Source organism: Alligator mississippiensis, chromosome 10 (genome assembly GCF_030867095.1).
Source record: "Alligator mississippiensis isolate rAllMis1 chromosome 10, rAllMis1, whole genome shotgun sequence".
NCBI lineage: Eukaryota > Metazoa > Chordata > Crocodylia > Alligatoridae > Alligator > Alligator mississippiensis.
The window spans coordinates 57,456,807-57,481,294 of record NC_081833.1 but is presented as its reverse complement, the minus strand read 5'-3'; the positions used below and the strand labels follow the sequence as shown (position 1 = coordinate 57,481,294).

The following is a 24,488-nucleotide window of genomic DNA, read 5'->3' as shown; positions in this document are numbered from 1 at the left end:
CCTACACTTGCCCTGGTTTCCCCTGGCCAGAGCCTCCTTCCTGGTCTTGTAGATGGCCACCTTGGCCAGAGCCAGGAAGAGGTTGACCAGGAGACCCCAGGGATTGGTGGGGCCAGGGATGGGAAGGGTATAACAAAAAAGGTGCAGGGAGAAGTACAGCCACTACCTCAGCAGGAGGTTCTGAAGGAGGCAGAAGAGGGGTTGCAACCTGGTGCACTCGAGGTAGACATGTGCCGGGGTCTCCCTCTATTGGCAAAAGGTGTAGGTGATGGGAGTGTCTGTAAAGCAAGCCAGATACATGCCCGATGGCTTCATGGAGGATCTGCCAGCTGAGGTTCCCAGCAGCTCATGGGATCCTGGTGGAATAGAGACTTGGCCACTGGGGACCTAGGGTGTCTTGCCACCACCTCACCTAGGGTGTCCTGCCACTTGTTGCCAGGCTGGGACACAAAGACAGGATGATGGATTGGGTGGAGCATGAGCATCAAGAGTTGGTACTGATGGGCAATTCAGAAGAGGACCGATTTGATATCCCCCACTGGTTTGATGTTCAATGGAGCTGTTTTCATGTTGATCTCTGGAAAATGTAGCTAGTCTGTTGGCTAAATTCTTCTAGGTCTCCCCAGAGTGATTGTATGGTTGTAGGAGACAAGTTGTAGGTGTGCACACGGTTCCAAAAGTGGGTTTAGGGTTCGAGTGCTGGGGGATATCAAACCTCCCTGCAGGCGATGTGCTTCTTGGTACCCCTCTTCTCCAGGGCGTAGAAGTACAAACCGCAGCCCATCTCCCGAAGGAGCTGGATTCGCAGGCAGACCATGACAATCATCCAGAGCTTGGAGCTCCTCCTGCTTCTCCCAACACTGCAGAGGGACATGTTGTCAAAGTCAGTGGCCAAGCATCTCCCTCTCAAGCTGTTCCTTGGCCACTTCCCTCTGTCGGGTGTGCCTCCAGGTGTAGCTGTGGCAAAAGAGCTGGACATGCACCTTCCCCACATCCTGCCATCTCCAAGTCAAGGGGAAAGCTGGCTGCAGCTCATGACAAGCCAGAACTGGAAGGCTGCCACCAAATCCATGTCCTCCACCAGGCTGTTGTTAAAGTGCTGGCCCTGGATACTCAGGCTGCAGCGAGACCCCAGGGTAGATGAGGTAGTGTTTGCTGAAGGAGGCTGGCCTAATGCCAAAGGCATAGATTTGGGTAGTGTTTGGCAATGAGACGTACGTTTGGTTCAGCTAGGACTGGTGCACCTGATCCTTCTCCACCCTCACGAAGGTGAAGGTGGTAGTGTCATTAGGGTGGCAGGCACACCAGACATCTGCAGTGGTCTGAGAGGACCCCAGCGGTGGCCTGGCTCTGCTCCCGCCTGTTCAGTCCTGCACTTTGAGGGAGACATTATGAAGTCCTTGGTGAAGACCAGGCATTTGTGTGGGTTGAGGGTGGCACAGTAGGTGGAATCAGGCCATCTCTGAGTGGCGCATAGAGGCGTAAGATGTTCGGCAAGTTCAGAACAAACCCCTGTGCCTGGACCCGGAGATGGAGCAGGTGGCCCATCACCTCCTCAGCACCCTGGAGGATCTCTGGCTGCAGGTTCAGGGAGAACAGAGTTGCCACCCCACATGATGTCTCTGTGAGGTGGCTGATGTACACCCTGTTTCCCCACTCCAGCTGCCAGCTGGCTTTGCGGCCGGAGTCGTGTGAGTCTCATGAAGGAAGAGCACAGAGGACCCACCCTTCCCAAAGGAAGGAGAGTATTTGGCACCTGTGGAGACCTGTCCTGCAGATGTGGACATCAATAGTCATGATCTTGAATGACCTATTGCTGGGGGGTGTCGGCTGGCTCAGCAGGGGCCTCGCAACCCTGCCACCCTCCCAGAGATGTAAAGGGTGTTCTGAAAGCTGTGGGCCCATGTGTAGGTCCTGGTGTTGCACCATTTTGGCCCCTTGCCTTCCCCAGTAGTGTCCTCACAGTGTTGAGGATGCAGTGGAAGTCCCTAAGCAGTCCAGAGCGAGATGCACCATGTTCAGGGAACACAGCGCACTCTCTTTCTCCAGGAAATGGAGCAGCTTCTCCCTGGGGACCGCCAGGGCCAAATGGTCCATGGACTCCCAGTTGTCCTCTTCAAGGCTCTGTGGTTCAACAGGCTCCAACTGATTGCTTGGAGGGGCAGCTGTTTCCTCTTCCTCCAGCCCAGTGGGGGCAGAAGCCTGGTGAAACCATCTGAATCACCTGGTCCACTGCTTCCCCGGACTTCAGCGGAGGGAGCAATGCAGCCCTTTGGGGCAGGGGTGGGGTCAGCTCAGGACTTGGAAGGGCAGAACAGAGCACGGTCTGTGCAGGGTCCCTGTTCTGCTTGTTGGGGGACCCTGCTTTGAACCCCTCTGTGTTGGGACCACTGTGTGGGCCAGGGATGGTTTCTGGGAGTTTTTGTGGGAGTGCTGAAGGACATTTGTCAGGTACTGTTGTGGCTTCGGTGCCCTCGCTGGAGCCTTTGGGAAGGGGCTTTTCCCCATCAGGGCTCGTCAAGATGAGCCCCAGGGCTCCTACCTCCTGTATATGTTCGGAAAGGGAGAGCTGTGCCTCCCGACCCACCCCAGGGTGATCGAGGCCTCTGCTTCGGCACTTGCATTGTTGGGGGGCGGGTCGTGGTCAACGGAGTGATGGTTTCCTCCCAGGGCTCCTCTCTGGGACAGTCTGGCTGTCCCAGATCCTCTTCCATGGGGGCAACTCTTAATTTTCCCAGGGGTGGGGTGTCTGGTGAAGCTCAAGGGGCAAGCAGGCTTTCTTTCAGTTCTGCCCACTCTTGGTGAGCTGGAGGGGGTATCGGAGGGTCTGAGCTGTGTCTGGGCCTTCTGCTTTCTTTTGGCAGCAGAGTGCTGCGTGACACGGACCTAGCAGCCACTTAGCTATGAGGTGGACCTTGGGTGGATCAGCTCCAGGGGCAGGGGGTGGCATGGGACTGGGTATGGGGGTAACTGCATTGGGGGTGGGGCACCCCCCTCCGTCCCCTTTTCTGCCTGTTCCTCCCCTACCCTGGGACCCCACCAAGGGCTGAGGTGCAGTGTCCCCTGAGCTTGTGGGGGGTCTGTGTGCTGCAGCTGAAGTGCCAGGCATGCCAGTGGCAGGAGCACTCCTTTCCTTGGTCAGGGCCTGCAGTACCCCCAGTTGCTGGCCTAGAGGGCACTTCTGGCTTAGGTGCACTGGTGTGTGGCACTGGAAGCACCTCAGGTCTGCCACCATATAGTACACTTGGATGAGGGACCCCAAAAGCCCCCTATCCCCCACTGCCAGCTAGATTGTGATTTTGCAGCAGAATCAGCACACGTGGTGGAGGCTGGGGTCCTGGCACCCCAGCAAGAGGAGAATGGCTGGGGAAATGATTCTTCCCAGGGTCTGGAGGTGGGGCATCAGGGCCAAGTTGGGGAGGTGTGGGGAGACGGAGCTCAGGGCAGCCTGGGTCCCCAGTTCCTCCAGGGACTCGAGGAGGATGTGCTTGCAGGCAACTGGGGGCAGGCAGCTGGCGTGTGTGGCAGAGTTGGAGGGACCCCACTGGCGGTGCAGGTTCCTCTTGGGCTGCAAAATGGCAGGCAGCTCAGCAGCAGGGTTGGGAACCAGGAGCTGAGAGCAGTGCTGGGATCAGGGATGTGTGTGTGGAGGGGTAGCCCTCTCTCCCTGAGGGTGGGGCAGGGGATAGCCGGCAGCAACAGGGGCAGTCCAGGGGCCAGCCCAAATGGAGCAGGTGGGATGCTGACCCTGCGCGGAGCCAGCAGGAGCCTTCTCCAGGGGATTGAGGTAGGGCTTCGCAGGGGAGAGAGGCTCAGGGTGGTTCCCTGGCACAGCAGCTCCAGCAGCAGCCAGGGGGAAGTGGTGGCCACAGGAGCCTGGGCATGAGGGACTCCCTAGCATTAAAACATTCTGACCTCGGCCTCTCCTCTTGCGGGCTAAGATTGAGTGTAGGGAGTAACTGAACTCCAGGACTAAAGAGTCTGGAATGGAGAATGCTTGCCTATAGTATCTGGGGGCATCCAAACCCCAAGACCAGTGGATTTGGTAGTATCTGAAGACCTAGGGTGAGAGGTCTGGGTTGGAGGATACTTGCCAATTGTAGCGCCATAGATAGTGTTTAGAACAATTGAGTTCTGCCCACTCAATTGATATGATTTTTGGAACGATTGAGTTATGTTCAATCAATATAATTTGGAACTGATTTTGACCTGGAACACAAAATATATTATTACAATTTTTTTTTTAAATTCTGACCTCAGCCTTTTGTGAGCCAAGATCAAGGTTACTGCACTGGTCTGTTCCTCTGACCAAGATGGATTTGAAAGGATTGTGTAGTGGAGGATGCACCCCGATCCAATGCACTGAAGACAGGATACTCTATGAGAGTCTGTAACAGCCGCCCAATGATCAGCTTCCAGTGGGAGGATCTCGGCTACATGCTTACTTTATGGAAATGGGGGACCACTCCCTAGCTTGCTTCTGTGGCCATTGGCTAAGGGCAAGTGAGACTCAGGAGGTATCCAAACCCCAAGACCCTCAGGGCTTGGGCCTGCATGTAAGATGCCTGCCAAGGGGTTTGGGAATATCTGACTCTCAAGCTAAAAAGTCTAGGGTGGAGGATACTTGCCAGCTTTAGCACCACATATGGTGTTTGAACCACCTGAGTTTTGCTCAATTGAGAGGATTCAGAACTGATTTGGCTAATTTGACCTGGAATAGGGGGGAAAAAAAATTCTGACCTGGCATGGTTTTTCCAAGTTCTTTGCCACAGAAAAATTGCTCTATTATTTTTCTGAACTCAAAAAATGAATGAAAACCAAGAGCTGCCATTTTCTGAAGGGGGCTTCAAGTCTGACAAGGGGCACCTTACATAGCTATGTATTGGGACCAGATTCACCCCAGAGTAGGAGTGCAAGTCCTGTCACTTTCCTTATTGTCGACTGAGGTTGTGTAGAATAGATTTAGTCTAGAGTAGGCACAACTTTACAGGACCTGCAAGGCTGAGGGTGGCTCCCACAATCTGAACTTAACACAATAGTAAGAAAAACTACCAGGCCCCAAAGAAACGTAAATGAAGTAAAAGATTAGAGGTTAGGTTTCATGAAAGTTTGTGTCCAGGAGAGAAAGGATTAAAGACAATGATTGGTAAAGGAATGAAGCAAGTGTTTAGAGAGAGTGGGTGACTTTAAAGGGTTCTTCAAGTAGCCAAAAAATGAGGGTATTCTCTCAGGGTATTGGGCCTAGTGGGAACACTTGGGTTTTGTCACAATAGTAATGGCTTCCAATGGAGCCATTTTCACGTTGATCTCTGGCAAATGTAGCTAGTCTGTTGGGTAAATTCTTCTAGGTCTGCCCAGAGTGATTGTATGCTTGTAGGAGACAAGTTGTAGGTGTGCAAATGTTTCCAAAAGTGGGGTTAGGGTTTGAGTGCTTATTTTTATCCTACTTGAGGCCCAGTTTGCACAAGTGACACTTCTGTTGGAATTGGGTGTACCTAAATGTACATACTGCACTATCAGAGGGCACGTGCAAATTTTTGAGCTCAAGATTACTTTTGGGGGTAAAGAGGCAAAAAACATATGAATTTTAGCATTGTAGTAGTATCTGTGTGTAAATTCCCAGCCATTTGAACTCTCCTGGGAACTTTTTGGAATATCACAACAAGACCTTACAGAAGGTACTGCAAACAGTGGTCATATGGAACTGTGCGTGGGTTAGTTTACTGTGCTGAAAAGGGTCTTGCTCAGGGGTTCTCAAAGGTTGTATGCCACGGCCCAGCAAACCATGGCCTGGAAGTGGCCGCAGTCCAGCAGTCACAGCCAACCACAGCCAGAATTTCTGACAGGCAGACAGGTAAGGATACCCCCATTCCCCACATGGCGGGGTGGGGTTGGCCAGACCCTGCGCTGCCACGGGCATTGCATAAGGAGCCATGGCCTCTCTGCCCGGCTCTGGGGAGCCACGGTTGTAGAAAGGATGTTTGGGGCATTGCACCACTGCATACACTGTCACTATAGTGAAAATAAGATGTAGATCAATCCTGTTCTACTAGGGAGAAAATACTATTGAGGTATATGACAAGAAACTTGTGCCCATGCTGCCCACACTAATACATTTTACCCACTTTGGCATGCAGGTGCCTGTAATGATCTTAAGCTAGAACTCCAACTTACAGATTCATAGATGTTAGGGGCTTCATAGATGTTAGGGGCTTCATAGATGTTAGGGGCTGGAAGAGACCTCTCAAGATCATCAGGTCCAGCCTCCCTACACGTGGGCAGGAAAGGCTGCTGGGGTCAGATGACCCCAGCAAGGTGAGCATCCAGACTTTTTTGAAAATATCCAGACTAGGTGCTTGTACCACTTCTGGGGAGTCTATTCCCGACCCTGGACACTCAAGTTGTAAAGAAGTTTTTCCTTAGAGAAACTCCTTGGAAAACTCAGCTTGGCTTAGATTTTTTTACTTGTACTATAGCATTAAGTTGTTCTTTACAGGGACACCACGAAACTGTTTGCCACTGCCTGGGATCATTGATAAAGCCTGCCATGAGGCTGAAATTTACAAGGATGCTGGAATAGTAAGTCTGTGTTAGCCTCCTGTTCTAATTTTGATGTAAAATATTGTTGTGTCAGTAATACAAGTCTTACTCCTGTGCAGCTACTATACTAGTGGTCTTGCATGTTAAAGTTCCAATTAAAACTTTGGATCCAAACACAAGAAGGCTGAAGTGGTTGTTTGAAATCCAGTGTTTTGCTCCGTACACTGTCAAAACCACATATATCGGTATCCCTGCTCCTTGGAAGAGTCTGACCTGTGGCTATGAACTCTGCAACTATCTCCAAGTAAGCATATTGACAGTCAGCTCCTATGGGTGAGACTGCTTAAGGAAGCCAGTGAGACATCAGCTATTGCCAACACTCTAGGCATCTGTTCTTTGGTGTGATTGGTCACCCATTCCAGCAAAATGACATACTTTTTGCTTTTTATACTGTATTTGTAGCATAATTAATGTGTTCTGGTTTTGTCACTGGAGAATGGAGTAAGCCAAAGCAAGCCAGGATACTTCCACCTTGCTTATAAGTAAGATAAATCTGCCAGGGTTTTACCAGAGCATTATGCAGGGATTCAAAAAGAACCCACATCCATTTCTGCCCCCTGTAATACTTTTATCATACACCCCTGGCTTTTATGCTTTGCATATCTAGAAGAGAAGGCCTAAAAGGCCAGCCCCAGCCAGAGGCAACAGAAGGCAGGTACTATTGACTACATTTCTATTGGACCTCAGGTGTTGTAGTAATTTCCATAGGTCAGCAGATTTTTAACAGAGTCTATGTCCTTTTAAAAGGTCAGGGTATGTTTTAAACATTTCATTGCACCTTGTATCCCTGTGTTGCTGCACTCTTTTCTTTGACCTGCCTGCAGTGCAAATATAAATTTCTGGCATTGCAATGATGTGGTGTCCCAGAGTGTGGGCTTTAAACAAGACTTAACTGGACAGGAAGTCAGTGCTCTGAGCTGTTCTTATTTGCTCCCTAACTTTTTAAATAGGATTATTTTTATTATTACTCTTTATATAGCATCATAAATTCCCATGACACTTTACAATCAGAATAAGATTGAATCTAAGAGTTTAATATAAGTTCCAAAAGGGCAAAGAGGAGGCATAAGATGACAATTCACGTAAAGGAGGTTAGAGATAATATTGGAGAGGATAAATCTGGAAGAAGTGGGAGAGGAGAGGGGATGCACACCAAAGCAGAACAATGAATTGAAAAGGTGAGTTAAGATGAGATGACTTGGGATATAGCCTTGAAGGCAGACACTGAGGAAAAATGTTATGAGTTAGAAAGTTAGGTCCCAACCAGGAAAACTGATCCCTGTGAGCAGCTGTCTCTATCCAGGCAAAAGGTTACTGGCTTTCAGGGGTCTGCCCAGGTAACAGTTTTTGTGGGCTGATGCCTTCAACTGGAAGATGCTTGCACTAGGGGTTGTTTGCTCCTTTGTCTTGTGTGGCACACAACTCTAAGTATTTATTAAGCTGACAGGAAATCGATGATGATTAAGGAGGCTGATGTGTGATGTGGTTAAAGTAGCAGGAGAGAACAATGTACAACAGTAGGACAAGGGAGTGGCAAGAGGTAGTTTGACATCCTGTTTTACTAGAGGAAGTGGGTATGATACACAAGCAGTCAATAGTTCTCTTAAATCTATCATCCTGCATCCCAGCACTAGTTTGGTTAGGTTAGTAGAGCTTAAATATACTGAAAGCCTTCATAAAAGGGAAAATAGACAAAATAGAAATAGGACTAAAATATACATTAAAATACAATGGAGATTATAAAACACTTAAGCTGCAACTGCCTCTAGTGGTGTCCATGTTCAGCAATTCTGGATACATTGACAATTAAGAATAGATTTGTTAGATATTTTACTCTCTCTCCCATCTTATTCTGCTGGATTCTTTTTGTCAGCTAATACTATAAATCGTGGTGTTCCAGGAATTACTAAATTGCCATATTTTTGCAGTACTGAAATTGCTGAACTCTCATAAACTTTAAACTTGACTCTAGATAAATGAGAAGTTAATGCAGTAATTTCTCTGCAGTGTGTATTCAACTAAATCCTACATTCACCCACATTTTGTGCAGATGTTCTACATCATGCTAATAAGTAGAACAATATTTACAGCAAACCAGTCTTTCACTCTGAAGTTAAGAATTTGAAACTGAAAGTTGAGAATGGCATTACTGCATTATATACTGATTGAAACACATCAGAACTTTGAAAAGCAATGAAAAAAAGTCACACATCTGTTCTTTTGATAACATATCAGAGTCAGGAATAGCTTCTATAAATACCAGTAAAGAGATTGATTTAAAATGTTCCTGGGAACCCATGGCAGTATTTTTTTCCCTTGGAACCCTGTGTCACCCTTGACGGTTGAGGATGAGTAGTTAACATGTCTTTACATTTCTCTTGGGAATTCCAGATGATTTGTTTTCCCCTTAAAATGGCAGGGATAATTTTGTCATATCAGACATGGGCACAGCAGTCAGATTTATGTAATCACTGTCTGGCAGCAACACATTAGTAATTATAATCTCCTAGATGTGTTCAAGGGAGTCAAGAATTTAGTGTCCCATAGGATTGGCAACAGAGGACCTGAACAGTAGCCTCTGGGCTTTAAGGTGAAGGCCTTCCTTCACTTTTCTTGTACCTTCTATCACATGCACAGGTCTACTCTGGATTAAAAGTCTTCATAGTTTGTAACATTTCTCTGGTTTAAATAACTTTTTTTCAGACTGGCTGGTAGGTCATGATAAAATACTGTCTACTTCAGATATTCCTAATGAGCACAATACTGTAGCATTCAGGTGATGACCAGCTGGCAGACTGTGTAATTGAAATCACCTGAAGCTTTTCTCTCCTTTGGAAGGGAGCTTACATTTGGCAACAACCCTAGTCTCCAGTCCTACTGTAGAAGCTAGGTTTTAAGGTTTATACTTTGGTCAGCTACTAGGTAGTATTAGGTAGTATAACTAGAAGCTCATAGTTATCACTTAAGTATCTTGTATAGTAGGGCCAAAAATTTGCTGTAGGACTATCAGAAACTGGGAGCGAATTGTAGGTAATGCTCACATGGTTTTGATGTTGAAGATTTTGTTGAAACTGCTTAGTGTAGACAGGGTATATGTAGCCTATATATGTACACTGCTGAAGAAAGCAAAATCTGGATCTTTAGAAGAAGATTACTTGTCTGGTGTAGTAGTTGTTTAACATAAATAAAAAGATATGTAATATTAGAACACAGTAATTAAAACAGGAAAGGGCCATCTGTGCCAAAACATTTATATGCTTTGTATTTGTATTGCCAAATAATCAGATGTCTTAGACAGTATTTTTAAGCAACAGATTCTGAGATTAAGGTCCCTGCAGTTTTTCCTTTTCTGTTTTTAGTTTAAGAAAATATTTATAGTGTAAAAATATGGCTTTCACAATGTAAGTCACTGAACTTCTGTCCTGTTGATTCAGTCTTGTAACAAAGCTCCTGCAGCCAAATAGTAACAAATGCGCAAGTTTTTCTCCTTTATCATATCATTTCCTTTAAATAATTGTTATCTCTTATCACTTAGTTGAGACCTTTTAAATAGTCAAATCGATTACAAATCATTTAAAAAATGTAATGCAACACTCATCTGGCAAGAAGGCAGGTGAAACTGTTATCATCCTTCTTAACTAATATTTTGCATGGTGGTCTTTTTTTTTTTTTGAACTTACCTGCTTTTCACAAACTTCCTTCCATCCATCCACCCACCCATCCAACTACCCATACTGGATCCTTGAGAAAATGCTTGGGGTTCTCTCTAGTGCAGTTTTATTTGTAATGTTATTCATCTTTGCTTAATTTACCTTTCATGGTGAAGAGGCAGCATCTATTCTCTCCTAAACTCTTTTAAAATAGGATGTAGGTTGATGTTTGGAGTGTAAGTAGGGCCTGCAGTTTATTATGCAGGCATGTTATTGTAAATATAGCTGCAATAACTTGCCTCTTAATTTTCATCCACACTAGTGAGGTAGAATTTTGTATAAATGCTAAGCAAAATAGGACAAAAATGTTCTACGTACCTCAGATCCGGAGGGAATAATCCTGTTATTCAGCTAGAACTTTTGAAGAGTTTAAAATAGATTACTCCTGAAATGCCACGAACTCTACTACTGAGTTTAAAATAGATTACTCTTGAAGTACCATGCAGATCTCATGGGGAGAAATGAATATGCATTTCCTGTTTATATAGGGGTATGTTGGAGGTGGAGCTACGGGCATTCATTTCTTCAGAATACACCTGAACACACCTAGTGCTTGAGCAGAAATATAAAGAACCGTTCTTAAAGGAAGTTGGGTTTTCTAATAAGTGCTGAGTGTAATATTGTTCATGTAAGTAAAGCTTGCAGGGAAAGGATAGCTTTTCTTTTTTCTGTGTAGTTGGAGATTAAGAACAAATATCTAGTAAATCGTTGCACTCCAAAAAAAAAAAAAAAAAAAAAGTTTTGTTTCTATAATGGTTTATGCATGTTATGCTTTAAATATCACTCAGAATAAAAGGGAGCGCTAAATATATATTAAATGAGAGAAGGCTGGTCTCTAGACCAGATAACATAAGTCATCTTAATATTCAATGAAAAAGAAAGACTAGAGAGATAGTTACTAGAGTTTTATCTGTTGGTATCCAAATAAATTCTGTTTTGGAACATGTCATACAGTAACTGTTGCCATAGATTTTTGCACTATAAGCTGAAGTTTCAAGAACTTTAATTCAACCTGTTTTCTTTCCACAGTTTTAATTAATAATTTAATTATATTTATATAAGACACAAAAATCTGTAGCATTATTTTTTATGTAAAAATATTAATGAAAGCTTTGTGTAAATGCATCTGCAATTCAGTCTTCTGTGAACATTTTTTCTTTACTTTTTAACTGAACACAATACAGTGTGCAAATGCTTGTAGTCCTATCTGTGGGCTCCTAAAGAATAATACATTATTCAAGTAATCCTGAAAGTGCTTGGCATTAGCTAGGATTTGGAGGTATAAGTGAACAGAATGGCTGAAGTGTCTGGTTATGGTTAGGTTAAAGGGGAAGGACTTCATTTTTGTGAATAACAGCACGTGCACTTTTGATTTATGCCAATTTGTTTCTAAAATACTTTAGATGGAGGTGTTACAGTAATCAAATGCAAAGTCCTGTTGATTTTGAAAATGTTGTCATGAATAGTATATGTAGATAGTCAAGCTCACTGTAAGAGGGATGGCAGAAACTCTCATTTTTAGAATTTTAAATTATACCAATATACCATTTCTTTACTGTTGACAGAATAATTTCATGGGCTTTCATAAATAACTTTAGAGATGATTTTCCTTTTATCTGGATTATCAATACAAAGTGTTCATCTTTTCATGATCACCTAATATGTTTTATCTTTACAAACTGTGACATGAAAAATTACCACTTGGTCCATTCAGTATTTCCTTTTACCATGTAAAGCACAAAAATGAAGCCTAGGTGTTTTCACTCTCTCCTCCCAGAACCAGCTGGGAAGTGGCAGTTGCATCCGTCCCTCAAGCCTGCTCCCTTTATAGGGCCAGGGTTATAGACACTGTCTTGATTGTCATCTTCATGAGACTGATCTTGGAAATTGGGATGAGCTTGGTTGGCACATACCCAGAACTGTACAGCTACCTTAAGGGTGTGATGCAGCTTTTCTAGGCTGACAGATCTCTTCTACTGTTTGAGGCCTTCCACTGGTTCAGAAACCTTGGCCTCCCAGAGCCAAGGACTCTTCTTGCGTCTCAGTAATCCGCTAAGAGTGGCAATTCCCTCCTTCCCTGCAACAGTGCGGAAGCCATCTGATTAGGCACCCCCCTGCTTTATCTGTATGGAGTTTTATCCAGATATCCCATCCCACCAGTCTTATTTATAGCAAGCACTGCTTAAATTAAAAAGAAAACAAAAAAGAATAGCTCACTGAAAAGGACCCTAACCATTGGTTATACACACAATAACTACTGCCTTTCTAGGATAGTACCGATATATGCTTCAGATGCAAGTGTGCGCACTTTACCATCACGGGAATTGATCAGCACCTGACTGCTACAGAGCAGTCTGTATTAGTTGGAATATTTTGTATTAAAAAAAAAAATCTCTGTGGCCCTGTGTGCTGATCCTCAGGCAAATATGGATTTGCTATTAAAATGTAGTAATTCCTGTGGTGATCGCTTCTGAGTCCAAGATGCTTGCTGGGAACCTGAATTGCAGAGAAGGCAGCTACTTCATTAGTAAGACTAGGATAAGGCCTTCCATTGGACTGGAGGGTTTGGACGCTGCTTACTAGCAGAGACTGGCTTGGGAATGACAGGAAAACAAGGAATCCTTCTATAGTCTGATTATATTGTCCAAAAGTCTGTCTCCTTGTTGGCTGTCCTGTGCCTGGCGTATAATTCCCTTGCGACTGTGGCCAGACTTCTCTTTTCTTTTCTTTTTTTAAATCAAGTGATCGATAGAGTGGTTGGAAAATCTCTAACGCAACATTTTTCTATCAGAAAATATTGATTTGCCGAAACAGAAACAGTTCACAGAGCTTGATTTCAGTAAAGCTGTGGCAGAACCCAGTGGGACTCTGCCTGCTTTCCAGCCGTCCCATCCATCCTGCACCTGTCTGGAAGGGTGCGGAAGAGCCCAGGCTTTCGGGCTCCCAGCTGTTTAGCAGCTGAGGATCTAGGCTTCTCCCCACTAGGTTCTCAGGATTTTTGCCTCCTTTGCTGCTCAAATAGCAGAGCTTACTGATCAACAGCCTTGGGATTAGGAAAAATTGTGCCTTTTAAAGTAATTTGAGATTAAGTATGTAGGAGTGTAGAGGAGTGAAAAACTGAAGGACTTGCCTTTCCCTTGGTGTTCTGAAAGATTCAATCGTATTTTTATGGTACAGGAAGAACATTTGAGATGGAGGCTCCTAGAACAATTGCTTGCTGCTGCAGAGATTTTTATTAAATGTTTCCAGTAGCTTCATTATGCAAGTCCCAAATTATATCTGACAGTTTGTCCATTAAGGATATCCCAAAGTATGAGCACAGGCTGAGAAGTGAAGGTGTTAAAGTTCACAGAAACTGGAGCACATGGTAAAGCAGAGATTAGAGGTCTCTCTATTAATAGGTTGTTTCTTCTTGTGGAGAAGTTAATTAGTTTGAAGGATTTCTTGGCTTGGAAGGCTGAGTCCTCTGTTGGTCACTGGCCCCATTAATTTGTTTGATCATTTAAATGAGGTCTCATGCCTGGTAGCAATGTATATGTTTAATATAAACATAACAGGTCATGTGCTTAAGTGGCATGCATGGTGTATACTTAAGTTTTTAACTGCATCACTTGGTGACATCCATAGGATCCTAGTATCCGGTTTCTCTAGTACATTCATTTTAATCTCTTCCATGTTATTTGTCTTTTCAGGTAGTTTCATGATACTTTTAAATACTCAAGTATCTTCATATTAGGTATCCATTTGTAAAGTGTGCTATTTGGCCTGTAATTCAGCCATGAACTGTGGACCATTCTTTAATGCAGAAGTGATTTCTAAAAGCAAGATAGAAATACAGGCAGTCCTTGGACTTACGAAACAATTGGTTCCTGAAAACCCTGTCTTCAGGACGCTTTCCTTCAGAAAAAAGGATACATTTTTACATTGTTAGTTCTTGATGTGAGCATGTATGATTCGTGGCTATTGACAGTTTTCAGGGGCATGCTTTATGCATGATTGAAAAGGACGAGTGCCTAAATAAAGTACAAAGTTTTTTGGGTTTTTTTTTTGTTTTTTAAAAATAAATCGTGTTAAGTTAAATCAAAAGAATACCTGACAAACAATAGAGCAGTTATAAAAGTATGGCATGAGGTGCATCATAATGGATAATAAATATCCACATCTGCTGTTAAGCAGTTTTGGATTTAAAATATGAACAGTGTCAATGCTTAATGCCAAAGTTATTGGCATCTTAAAAATGCTACAAACATTAGCATTTTTAGGGATGTAAAACATTAAACAGTGATTATATTTATACTATTTACCTACCGGCTCAGTGCTGCCCACTGCTGGGGGAGCAGCTTGAGCAGGGGCTGCCTGGGAGGCAGTGTGGATCTGGGCTGTAGCATGGCGTGGCTGCTGTAGCAGAGAAGTAACTAGCCAGGGGGCGAAGCTGGGCAAAATTATACTGCCAAACTGGCAAGGCTTAAATAGGAGTGAGTGTAGTGGCAGGGGCTGCCTGTGTGCCACAGGGGAGGACTGCACAGAGCCAAGGCTCCCTCCCCATAGCACCCGCATTTTTGTCTGATGGGACAGCCATGCTGCACTCTCCAGCCCACGGGCATCCAGAGCCCCAGGTGGCATCTCCCTCAAGCCCACCTGCCTGCCTTCCAGGCTGTGGCAGCTGCCACTTGGCAAGGACCCGCAGCAGCACTCCCAGCCTGGGGGCATGTGGCAAACCTATGAGTCATGCAAGATTGTGCCCAAGGCACCCACCTGTGGGCAGAGCACCTTCTACTAGCAGCAGTGGCACTGAGGCAAGCCTTCAGATGAGGAGGAGGAATGTGGTGCCAGCCCAGCTGCTGGTTGAATTTGGTTGGAGAAGGGAGCTCAGTAGGTGTTTGCTGAGCAGCAGCTGCTGGAGCCTGAGGGGTGGGCAGGCAGGAAAGAGGCCTGGGGCTCTGGGCACCCATGAGCTAAAGGTACTGCCAGGGCAAGGCATAGCTGTCCCAGCAGGCGGGAGACCCTGCGGGTACTATGTGGGGCCTACCTGGCTCCATGCAGCCCGCCCCTGTGGCACTCAGTGACAGCTCCACCACTCTGCTCGCTCCTATTTAAGCCCTGGCAGTTTGGCCATGCAACTTTTTCCAGCTCCATTCCTCCAGTTAGTTACCTCCCTGCTGCAGGAGCATGATGCTGCAGCCTGGATCCATGCTGCCTCCCAGGCAATGAGCTGGGGTCCTGTAAAATCCCTCTGGCACCGTGCTGTTGCTGCTGGCGCCACTGCCTTCCCACTCCCGCACACTCATCACGTGGAGCCTGCTGCAGCCATGGGCTTCAGTCCTGACTGGCAACAGAACTCGCTGCAATCCCACATATCACCCTCAGCCCTGGCTCCCCGTGCCACTCTGCTGTGGGACCATTTAACCAATATAATTAGAGGAGGTTAAACAGGTAATTTTTAAAATGATATTTACACCCCTAATGTAGGCGTACATTTAACTCCTCTTTTCCTAAGATTAAGTCATTGGAAAATATTTTCACTGGTAGAGTTGAACGAGAAAACTTTTTCATTGATCCTGAAAATCTGTTTGGTCCTATCTCCTGGCTTTTATTAACTGAATTGAAAAGTTCCTTGATTACCTAAGCCCTTAGCTGTCCAGAGTTATTCAGTATTCCATATTGATAATTGAACATTGGCTGTTCAGTGTTTGTTTTTAATGAGGTAAATAATTTAATCCTTTCACCTATAGTTCACATTTTAGGTTGGATATTAAAGAAACCTAATTGACTAACTATATAATTGAAATCACGTTTATTTCACTTTGATTACTTCACAAATATCTTGCTGCTAATTAAAGCGTTTTTTAAGTGGGTATTTGCATCAACATAATTTATTATAGATAATCCCTCCTTTGAAGCAAAACTTTTAAACACAGTGTTCTCTTTAATGCATGTCTTAGCCTAATAGTAAAATAGCTATGATTTTTTAAAATGACTTTCTTTGGTTAAATCAGATTTCTCTATCATAATTTCCACAGGATGGCTTGATAGTGGAAAACATGCATGATCTTCCTTACACGACTTCTGTTGGGCCAGAAATAACAGCAGCAATGACAGTCATTAGTGCTGCAGTGAAGCAAACCTGCCCACAGCTCCCATTGGGTATCCAGATTCTGTGTTCTGCAAATCAACAGGCTGTAGCAGTGGCTCTTGCTGCAGGTAATAGAAATGACTCATAATTTGCTGCTGGGGTTTGGTACATCATATATGCTTGGAAATGTGTGTAGTAACACAGAAGTCTTGAAGACAGGAAGAACCCAGGGCCTACAGTGCTTTCTGCTTCCTGCCTTTTCAGGAAAGCGTTTGTGTGGAAGATGCCTGCTTGATTTTTAACAGCTGATCCCTACCTGGTGCACTGGGAGGAACCAAATGAAAAATCCCAGGGTTCCAGCTATTGTTCCCTGTGGGAAAAATTCTGTACGCAAGTTTAATGATTAGTTTAAACCTACCTGCATTTTAAGTCCATCTTTGGTGTAACGCCGTTTTTTCGAGTTAAATTATATCAGAGATTAATTCACCTTGCTGTGGCTAAACATTTCTTTCCACCATCTGATTATACCATGGGATACTACTGTTATTCTTTACTAAAATTAACTCTCACTACTTTCATGAATGAATGAAATGAAGCTCCTTGTGTGATAGCTAATAATGGAGTATATTCTATTAACCAAAATATTCAAATTAAATTGTGCATAGGAAAATTACATTTCAGCTTTCCTTACTGCATGAATCATATTAATACCACTTGTGCTAGTCTTGCTGTTCCTGTTCATTTCTGCCTGTGGAAACTAGTTAAAACAGTTTGTGTTCCATACATAGTGCTCTCTGGTTAAGAAACGATGGCTATATTGATACTGAAAGCTTGCAATTTTTATCATTAGCTTTATGTATTGAATTAATATAGATATGACCAGCAAATCCAAGGTTATACATACATGATTTTATTTTATTTTTTGCGGCCACTACATTTTTCATGAGCTATTTTATCTTCTCTCACTGCTGTGTTGCCTTTTTTCTTTACTGCTCCACTTGCATTTGAAGCAGGTAAGTTGAACTATAAGAGTCTTTCAGCTAGAGAGTCAGGCTGAGTGGACAGAAGATAAATCTTTTAGTCTGAAAACATTACTTAAATTATTTTGTTTAAATTCCCTCATTTTTAATTATTTCCTTTCCTTTTAGAACCATTCTCCTAATGACTTTGTCCTTTTTATTTGGAAAGCAGTGTTAATTTTCTCTGTATTTTGCATGGGGTTGATCTTCATGTTACTTTTTGAGCTTTAATACAAATATGGTAATATTATTGGGAAACCTTTTTTATATTATAACTTTTTCGGTGCATGCTGCATCAATGATGTGTTTTTAATGTGCAGTTCTGAAAATACATACACTACTGCTGAGCAAACTGAACGTCATGGTACAATTTCTGTCAGATTTTTAGAATTGTGTGAATGGAAAAATATGTGCACTTATTTTCTTTGTACTACAGTCACAAGAAACCCACGCAGAGTGTGGGTCCCTAACTGAATGGGGGAGGCAACCTCACAGGCAAGGTCAGCTCCCAGGCTACTGCACCAGGCAGCACAGTTTTGGTAGAAGGTGAGCGACCCTCAGTGGTGAAAGAATAGGTTATGGACTGTTTAGAAAAGCTGGATGTATACAAGTGAACGAGGCTGGATGCAGTGCATCCAGGGGTGCTGAGGGAGTTGTGATGGCAGAACCACTGGCTGTTATCTTTGAAAACTCATGGAGATCAGGGGAGGTCCTGGATGATTGGAAAAGAGCAAATATAGGGCCCATCTTTAAGAAAGGGAAGGAGGAAGATCTAGGGAACTACAGACCAGTCAGCCTCACATCAGTCCCCAGAAAAGTCATGGAGCAGATCCTCAAGGACTCCATTCCTAAGGACTTGGAGGAGAAGAAAGTGGTTAGGAACAGTCAGAATGGATTCACCAAGGGCAAATCATGCCTGACCAACCTGATTGTCTTCTATGATGAGATAACTGGCTCACTGATGTGGGAAAAGCAGCGGACATGATATACCTTGACTTTAGCAAGGTTTTTGTTATGGTCTCCCACACCATTCTTGCAAGGAAGCTGAGGAAGTACAGGTTGGATGAATAGAGTATAAGGTGGATAGAAATCTGGCTGGATCATCAGGCTCAATGGGTAATGATCAATGGCTTGAGGACGAGCTGGCAGTCAGTATCAAGTGCCCCAAGGGTCAGTTCTGGGGCTGGTTTTGTTCAATATCTTCATTCATGATAGGGAAGATGGGATGGAGTGCACCCTAAGCAAGTTTGTGGGTAACCCCACAATGTGGGGGTGTAGTTGATATGCTGGTGGGTAGGGCCAGGATTCAGATTGACCTAGACAAATTGGAAGATTGGGCCAAAAGAAATCTCATGAGGTTTAACAAGAAGTGCACAGTCCTGCACTTAGGATGGAACAGTCCTATGCACGGGTACAGGCTTGGGACCAACTAGATAAGTAGCAGCTCTGCAGAAAAGGACCTGGGGTTTACAGTGGACAATAAGCTGGATACAAGTCAACAGTGGGTCCTTGTTGCCAAGAAGGCTAATGGTGTACTGGGTGCATTACTAGAAGTGTTGCCAGCAGATTGAGGAAAGTAATTATTCCCCTCTCTTCTATACTGGTGAAACCACACCTGGAGTCCTGTGTGCAGTGTTGGCTCCCCACTATAGAAAGGATGTGGGCAAAATGAAGAAAGTCCAGCAGAGGGCAACAAAAATGGTAGGGGGCTGGGGCACATGACTTCTGTGGAAAGGCTGAGGGAACTAGGCTTATTTAGTCTGGTGAAGGGAAGGCTGAGTGGGGATTTGATAGCAGCCTTCACCTACCTGAAGGGAGTTCCAAAGGGGATTGAAATAAACTGTTTTCATGGGGCCAGATGACAGAACAAGGAGCAATGGTCTCAAGTTGCAGCAAGGAAGGTTTAGATTGGGTATTAGGAAAAAAACTTTCTCACTGGGAGGATGGTGAAGCACTGGAACGGGTTACCTAGAGAGTTGGTGGAATCTCCATCCTTGGAGGTTTTTAAGGCCTGGCTCAACGAACCCCTGGTTATAATGATCTAGTTGAGGGTGGTCCTACTTTGAGTAGGGGGTTGGACTAGATGACCTTCTGAGGTCCCTGCCAACCCTGATTTTCTGTGATATTGTGAAATGATCAGTGTTCTAGCTGTCTATTTGTGTATTTATTCAGATTGGACATGCAGTCACAGTCAGTGAATGTGTTTTTGGAGGCATAATTCTGGCATTCTTTTTTTTTTTTCTAGGACCTCTAGAATTAAACAAGGTTTTATAACTTTTTTTTCAAAAAAATTAAAAATAAATCACAGCAGAAAATGTAGGGTTGCCTTCTACAGTGATAAATGGTCTGAATTTGTATCTTAAAATCTTGACTGAGGGTTGTTTGTGGGGGTTTTTAAAAAAAAAACACGTCCTTATTAATAGAAGGGTTTTGAAGCATGATTTGTCTTCTGAGGTTCTAGAATGTGACACTAATTTTTAAAGTTATCCAGCTGTCTGGTAAACTAGCAAGCCCAGTTCATTTTAATTTCAGTGCTAAAGCCTATATTGAAAGCTGTGGTTGCAGTGAAAATTAACTTTAGCCCAGTCCAGTGTTCTTAATTTTTTTTATGTGCTTGTGTACTTCCAAAAAAATCAATGTAATTTATTCTATTTTTGATTCTTCTTGTTGACTGTGTGGTTTTTAGGAACACATTGTAGTACCAAAATGAAAATATACTGAGGGGCTATCTGTTTCTCCCACTTTTTAGCAATTGTGTGGAACAGAATTCCTGAAGGGCTTATTTTAGTTCTGCGCAACTCTGCTGCTGTTCTGCACTACTTGCTTTGTAACTGGGGACTGGAGCTAGGAAGTGCCCGTCTTTAATGCAATTCATTGAACTATTCTGAAAATGATCGTCTCAAGTTCAATGAACAGGAAAGCAAAGAGAAAGGAGAAGTTGCAATCTGAAGAGCCACTCTGAGCAGAGCTATACCAAAGTGAATGCTGCTTTGTATGTAATATCTATTGGAAAGTATTTCTGTACTGATCTTGGTGATCTAAGCTGCAGCTGAGAAGACTTAATACACAGAACATTGCACAGTAGGCCTGTGGAAAGGAGCAAGTATTTGCTTTGGATTTGGGTTCTGCCAATTCGGAGGGAAAGAGATTCAATTTGGTGATTCAGATTGCTGTCCTGATTCAATTCAGCCAATTTGGATCCAGAGATTTGGCACCAATTTGGAGATTCAGCTATAGATTATATAGGCAGCAGTCCTCCGTGATGCTGGACACAGTTGCCTCCAGCTGATAAGTCTGTTGTGGTGGGCAGAGGGGGGAGGGAAGGGGCGTGGGGGGCGCAGATCAATGCTCCCTCAATGAGGAAGGAATTGGGGCTGGGGGGGGAGGGGGGCAGGTGATTCTGCCACTGCGCGCCGCTGGCCCTGGAGCTGGTCTTCTGGTGGCTCTCACTGCTGATCTGGGAGGGCACGGGAGTGGGCGTGTGCCCCTGGTTCTGCATGGGGTGGGCTGGGCCAGGCTGTCCTCTGGGCGGGAGGCAGAAGGCACTGTGGGTGGAGGCTATCTCCTTGCACTACTCACCCAGCTGGGGCGGGAAGGCACAGGATGGTGCCGCTGCACTGCCTCAGACAAATGGTGTATTGCAGCAGAAGCCGCTTCAACCTCCCTGCACCCCCCAGACAAGCTGTGGCTTTGCCCTGCCCCATCTGGGGGGAGCAGCAACAGGGCATGGGGACAGTGGGTGCATGCACCCAGATTGGGGCAGGGCCGGTGGTAGGGGCTATGGGGAAGTTTAGGGTGGCTGCAGCCTCCCATAGCCCCCGCTCCACTGCGCTCTGCAAGGTGGGTGGAGCCAGGGCTGTGCTCTGGGCTGCGTCTGGGGCTAGCCACCCGGAGCACAGCCCTGGCTCCACCTGCTCTGCAGAGTGCAGCCTGGCAGCAGGGGCTAGCCTTCTGGAGCACAGCCCTGCCCAGCCTGCCCTATGCAGATCCAGAGGCACACGCCCACTCCCATGCCCTCCCGGACTGGCAGTGAGAGCCGCCAGAGGAGCCACCAGAAAAACAGCTCCCGGACCGGCGGCGCACAGTGGCAGGAGCTCCCCTCCCTGAGTCCCGCACCCCCCTGCTCCAGCTGGACAACTTGTCCCAGCCCCAATCCCTCCCTCACTGTGGGGCTGTTGATCTGTGCCCCCCACGCCTCTTCCCTCCCCCCTCTGCCCACAACAACAGACTTACCAGCTGGAGGCAGCTGTGTCCAATGTCATGGAGGACTGCTGCCTATATAGTCTGTGGCCGAATCTCTCTGAATCAAATCAGAAGCTTCCAAATTGATTCAGACCTTTTTAATGGGTCTCCTGATTTGATTTGGACTCAGATTTGGCCGCTGGCTTGGGCAAATCTCCGAATTGAATCGGTTACTGAAGCTTCGCACAGCCCTACTGCACAACTCAAGCTTCTCTACAAAAATATTTGCTAATAATGCAGTACTCGGAAAGCAAATGCAGAAGGAGCAACATCTCCTGCCATTGTGCAGCCAGTTTTGATTCTCTTGCAGAATCCACTCCTTTCTGGGCACATGTACGCATGCATATTACCACAAAGCAATAAACTCCGCCAGGTCATATCTCGCTGGAGTTTATTGCTCCTGGGCACTGTTTTCATGTGTGCCTGAGACCATAGCACATTGAGCCAGGTTGGAGCACCCCTGGCTGACAGGGGGCTGAGGGATCAGCCTGCCAGCCTGGGGCTGCTCTGATCTCACTCAAGCTGTGGAGGGGCTGGCTGGGGCACAAGGGTGCTTTAGTGCAGGGCTAGCCAGAAGGCCGCCTCTGTACTGATGCACCCTTGTGCCCCAGCCATCCGGGTCAGCATCTACACGTGTTGCTGTGCATGAGAAATCTCTGTAGCAGGATAGTACTTGTATTTATAAGTTCTAAGTATAACTAACTTGGAAATTTAATTTCCTAATTATTATTATTTTCTTCCAGCCTTTTAGCTCAAAAAATTGTCAGGTAAATCTGACAATGGCGATAATATAGTGCTGGGTTAGAGGTAGGTACTTTTTATTGTATTTGTGTAGGAGCAATGTCCACATGGAACGTTAACTGTATGGTCTGTGTGCCATATGTGGGTTGTGGTGCCACTCTACCCGGCCCATCAGGCTACCAGTGGACCTCCAGAGGTTGGGACACATGGCAGATGGAAACATCCTGCTACAGAATCCAGGGCCCTTGGGCCCCTGTTGACACGGCCGTCGACAGCAGGAGGGCGAGCAAGGGCTGATACAGTGCCAGTTTCCCTAGATTTGATTTGCCCAATGACACTGCAGTGGCCCTACCTGCTTGGTCATTGCTCCTGCAGCTGCCCTACGCAGGAATCACCACTACATGTTCCATGCTAGAACTAGAGTTGCTGCTGCAGCCTGGGGCACATGGCAGGAGCTCCAGCCCTGGCACAGGACATGCAGCAGCAACTCTGGCTTCAGCATGGGGCATGCAGCAGGAACTGGAGTTGCTGCCACATGCCCCAGGCTGGAATCACCTTGTGCCCTAGGCTTGATTCAGTACACAAGGATCTTCCTGGTCTGGATCCAGGCCAGAATCGAATTGTGTAATAGTACAAATACTGTAAACTATTTGTCTATCAAGTATTTATGCAGAGTTGATTGTGTCAGCTGTCAGTTGCCTGCCTCAAGTTTGTTTGTTTTTTTTGGGGGGGGTTGTTTGTTTTTTTTTAAGTTTCAACACAAATGGCTTACCATTTCTGATAATGGGAGTAAGGAATCGCCTTTTTTTGTCAAAGTTAACAAATTTAGAGACTGTTTTTGGGTTGTTTTTTTTTAAAGACCATAGATAGCACCACCATGGCTTAGAGAAGGGGCATAGCAAAGGATGTGCCGTGTTGACAGAAAGTGCCCTTAGGTTTTTCTGTGAGAAACTCACCAAATTTGGCCATGTTTGTCTTTGAAATTACAGGGGGCACATGCTCTGTAGAAAGCAGTTAGTTTGGCTGCTGAATCTTTGTAAGGATTCTGCCTGGGGTGAGCTTGTTCCAGCCCCGCACAATTTCTGTCTGACCACACAGTACATGTTACTGTTGGTCTGAGCATGTTTAACTGTTTGGCTGAGCAGGGCTTTCTCTGTCTTTCTCCAGTGCTGGGCACAAGAATTGAAAGTGCAGGAACTCTTTCCAGTGTCCCCAGTGCTTCACCTTCGTGGCAGAGGCGGCTAGGAGAAGGAAGCAGCCTGACTCTAAGGAGAGAGAGATTGGCAGGGAGTGGAGAAGGGGAGATGTGGAAATGGAAGGAGGAGTGGTGGGGAGAATGAAGAAAGAATGATTGAAGTGACAAGCATGGGTGTTGGGAGTTGGAGAGGTGGGGGGAGTGGGAGGCACTCCAAGAACTGAGGAGAGGATGTAGACCTGGTGAGGGACAGCGGTGAAAAACAAAGGTAGAAGGATTTTTGTCTTGTACCATATTCCTCTCTAGAACCTAGAATTGAACTAGAGAATCCCAAGGCACTGCATTCCTCTGAATCAGGAAACAGTTGTAAGATCCAGCAGAAGTAGGTGTATGTCATCTTGCCTTACTACCTAATCCACATGTTCTGTTTGCTACAGAACTTGGGGGTTACACCATTAGCTCAAGTGACTGCAGGCTGTGCTGTAGATCTGAAGCTCCAAATCTTGCTTGTTGATGGCACAAGATGAGGATCCCATACGATGGAGTTTTTCTTCATTTTTTTTTAAGTTGGAAAATACCATGGTTTCCCAAGCAAAAAAAACAATATGTGGTCATACAAGTAAAGATAGCCCTAGAGTGCTTACACAGAAAGGCTGTGTCCACACAAGCATGGACATTTAGTTCCCCGGGTACAAGAAGCAGCAGCACACCTTGTGCCACTGCTACTTGTCACCACACACCCTCTGGCGCATGGCAGGTTACCTCGGGTGCGGTAAGGGAGGCTGGGGTCAGCAATTGTGCTGGCCACAACAGCCTTACCTGGGGTTTTGGGGGCCTCCCAGGGTTGCAACCATGCCACTACTGCAGCTGGAGTGTGGCTCCAACAGGTCAGGCTCTGGCTTTGGGCA

The 24,488-nt window shown here is 45.4% G+C and overlaps 1 protein-coding gene across 2 annotated transcripts in view; it reads left to right on the top strand.

Moving 5' to 3' along the window:
* The window catches only part of LOC102568784 (uncharacterized protein F13E9.13, mitochondrial), a 52,534-nt gene that overhangs the window by 6,322 nt on the left and 21,724 nt on the right, over positions 1-24,488 (top strand). Inside the window, exons 2-3 of one of the 2 annotated variants that reach the window (XM_014595573.3) lie at positions 6,497-6,579; positions 16,331-16,511. In XM_014595573.3, the coding sequence (XP_014451059.1) occupies positions 6,497-6,579; positions 16,331-16,511 (264 nt within the window). The remainder of the gene's footprint in view (positions 1-6,496; positions 6,580-16,330; positions 16,512-24,488) is intronic. The other variant, XM_019492953.2, reaches the window with a different exon arrangement.